Genomic DNA, 9,275 nt, shown 5'->3' with positions numbered 1-9,275 from the left:
CAAAATATAAGTGTTCCACTTTAGGTAATTATATTGAAATTATTCCTAAATAATATATAGAATTAAATTTCCTTGTATCAAAATCTAATGTATATTTCTATTTTGAAGTGCGGCCCTGGACTATTATTTATAGGGCTGAGGTGGCCCTCTGTACAAGTTGAGTTTGACATGCCTGGTCTAGATAATGTGGGACCCTCAACGTCTCACAACCCCATGGGACTCCACGGCCTGTTACAGGGATAGCTTTACTTTACTTTTACCTACACAAAAGCTAAGACATGGCCGTCTCATGTCTGTATTACTGCAATACAGACATGAGACGGCCATGTTTTAGCACTTGAGCCAAGTGAGCCTTCCATGCAAACACAGGCCTATTTACACTGGCTTTAGAAGTGGCCTATAGATAAGCTTGAATATAATAGGCATCCCAATCTTGGAAGGTTACAGTAATGGAACAAGCATGCGCATTATACTCGGGCAAAGGTGACGTTCGAATTTCAAATTTCAGTGATTTATATTATGTCTTCTATCTAACCTATTCTACAGCCCCCTACGTCACCTCTGCAAGAAATCTATTCAAATCGGGCAATTGCAGTTCCTGAAGAAGAAAAAAAGAGCCACCAACAAGCAACTTTCTATGGACACTTTTTGCTTTTACCACAATCTCCTTTATAGTATATAACACGAACAGAGTGGACCTTGACAACAGTCTCATCGATTTCCCATTAATCTTTGCGTGTGTTGGTACAGGAAAGCCTAATGAGAAAGCCTCCTTTCAAATGTAGTAACGACATACCAGTATGTACCGTTATGCTGTCACAGAATATTCGAAAAGTAATACATATATATATAATAACTTTTCTGAGAACCCCAGTGTGTCCTATGTGTAACTGTTTCAACACACTGTACTTTATATGGCTCTCAGGTTTTGTTTTTCTCAACAGCACTGCGCTGCAAATCTTTATAGCAAGGACGCAATGTGTTTCAGGTGAGGTACGAAATTAATTCTTATCCTATACCTTCACTTCCCCATACGCCTTTATGGCGTGGTTCTTAACTAATTAGGCACAGGGACAACTTAAAAAATATTAATTTGCTTCAAAATAAAATGGACGGTATATTAACAGGCTCCATGACTAAAAGAATAGCATATTGAGGAACGCCATGATTTCCACTATACTGTTAGGATGAGATTGGTGGTGCCATGTAGCACGAAAGAAATTATTAAATTAAAAAAAAAAACTTAATCAGGAAGACTGAAAGAAACCACTAGCCAAACCAAGACATAAATGGCAGGATAAAAAAAATCCGTAGGTTTTAGTGCGCAAGCGAACTATACCGACCGAGCGACCGCCACTTGTCGGCGAAGTTAGTGCCAACTTTAGCGGATAGAGGGTGTCACGTGGTCAGCGCAACGGATCCCCACGGCCGTTAATCTCGGTTTTCTAGACCGGAGCCGCTAATTTTAACAGCCAAGTAGCTCCTCAATTATTCTCACGATGATGAGTGGACCCCGTTCCAGACCCACTGCTTCTCAGAAAATGTGGTAGCGCCGGGAACCGAACCTAGGACCTCTGGATCTGTAGCCAGGAACTCTGACCACTAGAACATAATTTATCTCAAGAGTGTGAAATGGATTCAACCGGACCTGGGTTGGAACCAGTTGCGGGGTTTTGTGAAAACGGTAATGCATATTCGTATGAGGCAACAAGGCTTCGTATTGTGTAAAAGATGTCAGAATTGTTGGCCATATAACTGACAATCAGCTCCTCAAGAAAGCTGTACTCCATGTAATTAGTTACATTATGAAACGCTAGATCATATTGTTCAGCGCCATACGGGAAGCATGTCGCTCTGAAAATTCATGGGTGACAACGCCCTGTTTAGGTGTGTTTCAGATTTATCAGCGCTGTCAGTCGCTGAGGCTACATACGGCACCGAACTGTAGGATGATAGTGAATTATTTAACAGGAAAGGACAAACCCTCATTACTAATATATCATTGTGTAATCACAAGATAACCCCAGCAAACATCGCCCTTGCGTAATATGGTCACTGCCGTGACAACCGCACCTCCACGGCGCAAATAGACCTTGCTTAGGCACCTCACGGCGGAATTCTTGATTCAGTTTCAGGCCAAAGATTTGTGGTGGACATCATAGGAGGCTGGTGGTGCAGTGCGACCACTTGGGGACTTCAGAACATAATAAAAGAAAATGTGTACAGTTCTAGAGAAGCAGATAGTCGTTCAGCTAGTCAAGAAGTTATCTGCCTTTTATGGGCCCTGAAATTTCATTACTGTGCGCCCAAGAACCGATTACTACATCATGTCCTGAGACAGGTAAATCAAACGCACACCCTCATACTCAGTTCCTTCAAGATACATAATAAAATTATCCTTCCATCTTCGCCTGTATCACTCAATTATTTTCAACTAGAATTCCATACAGGCCGATCACATGAACTCCCTTCGCCCGCTCAAACACTGGGGTTTTGGGTTAGAGTCCCACTTGAGGCATGGATGTTTGTCTGCGTTTATTCTGTGTTTGTGTTGTCCTGTATAGGCAGCGGCCTTGCGAAGCGCTGATCCCCCACCCAAGGAGCCCTACGACTGTCTATATGATTATGAAACTATAAAAGGCCAAGGTTCATCATGGGCTGCAGCGCCCAGAGCAGCGGTTGGGGGGGGGGGGCCGGTGGTGGTATTCATTTTTCATCTCCCACATACACAATGTTCTAAACACTTAGTTCTCTGACTGAATCAATGTTATGTTGTTAGGGCGAGAGACTAAATTTCATTCCCATACAAAACAATATGTGAAATCATAGTTCTCCTTTATTTTATTAGAATAATTCTGGGATAATTTCGAGCAAGTCACCAACCCTTTCTGCAAAAATACCTCATAATCCCCCATGGCAGTCAACGAAAACAAGCGTTTTGTTGCATGATTTTCCGGAATACTATTTCAAAGCGAAACATCAAAACTGAGGTCCCTCTCCCGCATTTACAGTTAAAGCAAAACTATTTAAAATTTTAACTATATACATAATTAGTTTTTCCCTAGCTGTAAAGGCGGGTGAAGGACTTCAGTTTTGATGTTTCACTTTTAATTTACAGACCGGCTCTTGGGTCAACCCAACCTCCTATACAGTAGGTACCGGGGGTAAAGCGGCCGGGGCGTGAAGCTGACCGGTCACCTCCAACTAATGTCGCGGTCCAGAAAATCTAAATCTATACATCCACTCTCTCATACGTGTTAATGGCGTAGTGCTTAATTAGTTAAGGACAGGGACAACTTTACCTAATCTTCACAAACTTTTTTCCTCCGTGGCCTTTAGTCCACAAGCGACCGACTGACCGCCGCTTGTCGACGAAGTTAGTACCAACTTTTGCGTATAGAGGATGTCGCGTGTCAGCGCAACGGATTGCCACGGCCGTTACTCTCGGTTTTCTAGACCGGATACTTTCACATAAAATTATATAAATATTAAAACTCTCACTGCTAGCGTACATCATTATACTGTTCTGAATGACGTGTGTGTTTCAAAATCATTCTTACAGTTCATAGTATACTTATTTGCGCCATACCGCCATACGGATTTCAGAGGTGGAGTTAGCAGGTATTCGTTAGTGATCATACTCACATCAAAACATGTCACACAACTGTCATGTGTTTATGTCCCATTTTCATGGCATTTGTATATTTCTCAGACTCCACGTACAGTGGTATCAGAATTACTCATACCTCAGCAAGTTCGAAGGATGGTAATGTTGCCCTTGATCACACGGACGAACAGAATGGGCATGATGGTCATACTGAGATATTAATATTTAAATTGTGCAATTCCACCCTCAACGTCTCAGAACCCTATGGGCCTTCACGGCCTGGTACAGGGATAGCTTTTCTTTATTTACATCTAGATCAAGGGTCTCCAAACTACTGCCCGCGAAAGAATTGTGCCAGTTGAACTAATATTCCAATGAGTGCTGGTAAATGTGATTCCGAGCTTACTGACCTGACATATTATACTGCAGTTCGATGGCTTTGCTGTGAAAAGGTTCTTTCGTGCTTCTTTCAGCTCAGGAATGAAATTGATATATTTCTTGCCGAGAAAATCCATCACGAACCACTTTTATCAGACACCTAGCGGCTTTTGAAATTAGCATTTTTTGTTGATCTGGTGAACCATATGAACCATTTGAATTTAAAGTTGCAGGGTGAAAATAACTTAGTCTGTGATTTATTTAAACTTATCAAGGCATTCAGAGCAAAGTTGATACTTCTGGAAAGCCAAGTGAAAATTGTAACTTTGTTCATATGCTATACTGTGCAGAGTTGCATAAAAAGGGTGAAGCTGAATTTCCTTCCTCGTTTGCAAATTTAGTCATTTCAGATGTGAAAGAACAATTTCGGAAGCGATTTGCTGATTTGGATTCCAGTGCTCAGGAAATTAGATTGTTTCAAAATCCGTTTGACTGTGATGCTGCAGATGTCCCAAGTCAAATTCAAATGGAAATTATTGAACTTCAGGAAAATTATCATATTAAAGACAAATAAAAGGAAGGAAATTTGATTGAATTTTATAAATTTCTGAACTCTGAGCAATTTCCAAATTTAAAGAAATTTGCTTGTAAATTTATCTCCATTTTTGGGACGACATATCTGTGTGAACAAACTTTTCCCCAGATGAAGTACATCAAGTCGAAATACAGGGCAAATTTATCCGATGAACATTTAGAGTCGCTACTTGTGATAACGTTTCAAAATTTGAACTTCAATTTAATCAGATTTTAAGAATGCAAAAAGAGTTCCATCATTCACATTAATTGTTTTAATATAATTTGTGATGAAAATATGAGCATTTGCTGCTACTGTCTGTTACCATTAATATACGATAATTTTTTCTCACGTACTTTGTATTTAGTTTATGAAATTCTGTGCTTTCAATAAAACTCATATACCAAGAGTTATTAATTTCTCATTTTATCCGGCCCGTTGAAAGTGCTGAATTACCTAATGTGTCCCGCGGTTCGAAAAGTTTGGAGACCCCTGATCCAGATGGACACACGCATGTCTTCCGACTACAACTCTACAATGTTACCGCTAGCCCAGCCTGCTCAGTAACGGGTTTCTTATAATCTTGTTTTGCGCCATTGCTGACGAGGTTACAGGAGTGAGCGTGGATCAGATATGAAAACACTGATACATGCTGGAATTACGTTGATCTGGGGCAACGATGAAAATGAGTCTGAAGAGTAACTAATCTACAAACCCTGTTACAAAGAAACATGGACCGAAAATGAAAATGGACATATCTTCATCTTAATTTGATTGGGTAAATCCTACTAGACTGTTCTGGCTCCAGGATTTAACTCAGAATTGATCCTTCCATGTTGTGTTATGTTATATTTTTTTTTTCCTTCTCCTGCCTTTCGATGCGTAAGATACTAATAGTTTCATCAGAACTACTTTCATGTAATCTTTCTGAGCAGTGTAATCCTTACGTCTGACATTCAACTCTTATGTCTAGACCATTAAATATATTTAATTTTAGTCTGATTGTTTGATTTCTGATTTACTCTGTTCCCCTATATTGAGAAACGGTTCTTAATGAACCTTATTTATTCTGTCCTGTTAATTAGGGTCCAGCACTCTTGATTCATATACGTAGAAAAGTAGGCACTGCCATTACATTATAAACTTTTCAGAAATTCTCTGTTCTTCCTCTAACGCCTACCTTTATTTTAACAGTAGCACAAATATGCTGGACATTGCTTTATTTCATATTAAAATCATAAAGATAGCTAAGTTTTATACTGTATTCTAGGTATTTAGAAATACGGACTTTTTCAACTGATTCGAAATTCTGCAAAATTTAATAAAAAATTTATACTACCGATTGACTGCTATTCTTAGGAACACACAAAGCACAAAACGTTCCAGGCAAGCAATGTCGCAACATCGCAATCTCTCTCTCTCCCTCACTCTTTGCCCGCCTCTCTACCTTCTCCCAGTCTCTTGTTGTTCCATGGCAGAAATGATTAACTTAACTAAAACTGCTACGTCCCAGCCCTTTTGTTATGACGTCAAACAGGGAACTGCGAAGTACATTTTTTCTGAGAGGTCACTTAAGTAACAACTGCAATATTTCTGTTAGAAACATGTGGTCAGAAACTGGAGCTCACTTGATAGCCTTTCACCTTGGAGGACACACTTTTAGCTGCATGGCGCAGAATGGATTCAGTCTAATCCACGCGCACAGCAAGAAGCTCTAGGTAGGAAAAGTACCGCCAGAATAGCTACAGAGTAAACGACTGCATTTGAACGTCTTTAGCTGACACATAACCAGACCTTGTGAAGGGAACAATGTATGAGGAAAGCTGTCGGCAATTTCATAGGCGTGGGACGTCTTCCGGTTATTTACCAGTTGATTCATTACAACTCATGCCTTAAAATCTGCTTACATGGGGGAATTCCACGCGAGAAGCCCAAACTGTCGGAACATATGCGGCAAGTTCTCCAATATCTTCCCAAAATAGGAAATATGAGTATGACGCAATATTTCGACGGTATATGTCACACCTTCCTGGCAAATGAGATCCGTTACTAGGCGCAGAAATGTACTGCTAAATTCTACACGAAATATAAATCTAAGCTTGTCCAGACCTAGACTGACAAATGAATTCAAAGAAAACATTCGTCATACGTTGCCTGAAGAACTTGTTTTCCATATTTTCTGATTTGTTAAAATGAATTTTTGCATTAGCATATGATCGTGCATATTTACGTTCTCATCAAACTGAATACACGGCGTTTATGACTTCCTTTTGGTTAGTGTATGTTCTGGATTGTGACACCATACAGTCTCGCACGTTGTTACCAACGTTTCGTAAAGTACTGTTGCATCTTACTCCTACTTTGAAGGTGGACGAAGCTAGTTCTTCCGAAACGTCGATAACCACCTGCAATACTAGACAGTACCAGAACTATTAAGTCCACAATTTAAAATCGTATCCAAAAGCACATAAATTGCTAGTTTTGTTCAAAATCTTTTATTCAAAACAAAGTTATTTGACTCTCGTCGTCATAACTGCGTACTATCTGAGAAATGAAAAACAATGCCACTAAAGATTATGAAATTACAGTATCCCATTAACATTCTTCCTTCGCTTTTGTCAATATTCTAGAACGATCTCTTCCTAACCACATTCACTTTCACACAAACACACACATGTTGACCCCAGTCACCTTCTCTAAACTCATAACTGTACCAATACAGAAAATTAACTTTCACCATAATTAACTCACCGCAAACACCAAGTTGAATATAAACAGAAGGTATTTTACAGTTGTGATGCCGCAACCCATGTTGATCCACAGTGTTCAACAGAAACACCTTCCACTCAGCACAGCACAGCACAACTAAACTGACGCGTAGACCTCGCAGAGCTCGCAGACTAACACTCGAGGCTGAAGTGGTTCTTGTATGTAACTTCCGTCCCTTGCGTCCCCGCCGACGACATTTTTAGGACGAGGACACACCGAGGAAACTGGCAACTGCAACGCAACCGCAATTTCCGAGAAATTTCGCCGATTACAAGCAGCTTTGTTTCCAGATTAGTAGGCGCATACTGAAGAAACTTATGTCTGAGTAGTTGCTCACAAAATCTTATATGAGTATGTTCGTCCGACGTAGTGCATGATTGTATTTTTTAATTTCGTGCTCTTACCTCCTACAATGGATAATAATAATGCTGATCCTGTCATAACATGGTGTGGTAGTCGAGAGGGGTTGATACGGCGTGAGAAGAGAGGACGACAACCATAAGGAGAATATTGGGATGTTAATTTGTTTTAATTAAGGCCGGTTTATTTAATCAGGAAATAGCGCATTCATACGCCATACAAAATTTTGACATAGAATGCAACAATTTTAACAAGATAGAAGACACCTGATGATGGCCGTATGCAGCCGAACCGTGTAATGTGGAAGAAGGGTGACTATGTAATACGCTGCATTTAACACGGAAATATATGTAAAATAAATGATATATTAATGCAACAAGGCGCTTAAATACAATATTATGAAAAGAAAACATTGAGTGCATCCGTTCTTCCGTGAAAATTTAAACTGAGGAGCTTATATTGTTTCGAAAGAACTTAACCTGGATCCAGACTCCTTCGTCTCATGAGAAATTCTTTCCCAAGCCAAATCTGTTTTGTCCTGCCTAGCATAGTCTGGGTGGCGTTTGTCATATATGCCAGACTCTTGCTCAATTAACTACACAAAAACAAAATTAGCAGCTTCTTCAAACTTTCGTGCCACCTAAACTAACAAATGAATCACTGAACTGCGTTACAGAACACATGATATTAGGAAACAAAGCGGCAACGCCAATTGTGGGAAGACTGGCGTGCTTCGATGCCTGGAAGTTGAGTTTCTCAGTCTTTCCGCGAGTTACGTTGCTTTTCCCTCAGTTTGCACTGCTCCGTTCAGTAACTTGTGTTCGACTCAGGCTGATAACAATTCTCGGAAATTGCGGTTGCGTTGCGGTTGCCAGTTTCCTTGGAGTGCCGTCGCACTTACAGTCATGCTCGGGTCACGCGACTATGACTCCAGTTTCAATGTTAGTCGTCGTAGATTAGAGTGCAATGTCGTAACGTACTTCAAGCAGTACAATACCCAGAAGCAAAACTGCGTGAACATGTCATTAACCAATGACGCATGCAGATTTCACGGCTATGGCGTATATAGATAGGTGTGAATGATTATTTTACTTTGGGGGCCAGGTGAGTGTTGCTACGGATTTAAGGGGGAGCGACCGGATTGTTCCCCTCGACTCCTCCACAAAACAAAGAATCAAACCCCGTTCGTCTAGCCAGTACTAGACCATTTCTCCGAGCTGCTCTCTCAGATCGCAGAGGCAGTAAGTTTTTTTTTCTGGCGGGGCCCGCAGCGATCAGTGACAGAACCTTTATAAAGGATAAATACGTGTTATTTTTGAGGCGGGACAGCTCGATCAATATATTGACTAGACCATGAACTGAATGACTGAGATTCGAGGCATGTCGCCAGCACAGAGACAAAGAGTTTTCTCTTCGCCACTCCATCCAGACCGGCCCTGGGAATCATGCAGTGTGAAACTGACCAGTCACTTCCGTCTCCTACCGATGTTAAGGATTACTGGAGCTACACTTTCTGCACCTTCCTCTCCGTAAGCTTTTAAGACGTGATATTTAAGTAAACACACATACTACTTCAGTTTTAACTCC

The 9,275-nt window shown here is 40.6% G+C and overlaps 1 protein-coding gene across 3 annotated transcripts in view; it reads right to left on the bottom strand.

Annotated features, from left to right (window-relative positions):
• Positions 1-7,472, bottom strand: part of LOC111866265 (CD63 antigen) — a 55,172-nt gene extending 47,700 nt beyond the window's left edge. For all 3 annotated transcript variants that reach the window (XM_023855045.2, XM_023855044.2, XM_023855043.2), the window contains exon 1: positions 7,311-7,472. In XM_023855045.2, the coding sequence (XP_023710813.1) occupies positions 7,311-7,370 (60 nt within the window). In that variant the 5' untranslated portion in view covers positions 7,371-7,472. The remainder of the gene's footprint in view (positions 1-7,310) is intronic.
• Between the last annotated feature and the right edge of the window lie 1,803 nt (positions 7,473-9,275).

Source organism: Cryptotermes secundus, unplaced genomic scaffold, assembly GCF_002891405.2.
Source record: "Cryptotermes secundus unplaced genomic scaffold, Csec_1.0 scaffold1025, whole genome shotgun sequence".
Classification (NCBI taxonomy): domain Eukaryota; kingdom Metazoa; phylum Arthropoda; class Insecta; order Blattodea; family Kalotermitidae; genus Cryptotermes; species Cryptotermes secundus.
This window is presented reverse-complemented; position numbering and strand designations above follow the sequence as displayed.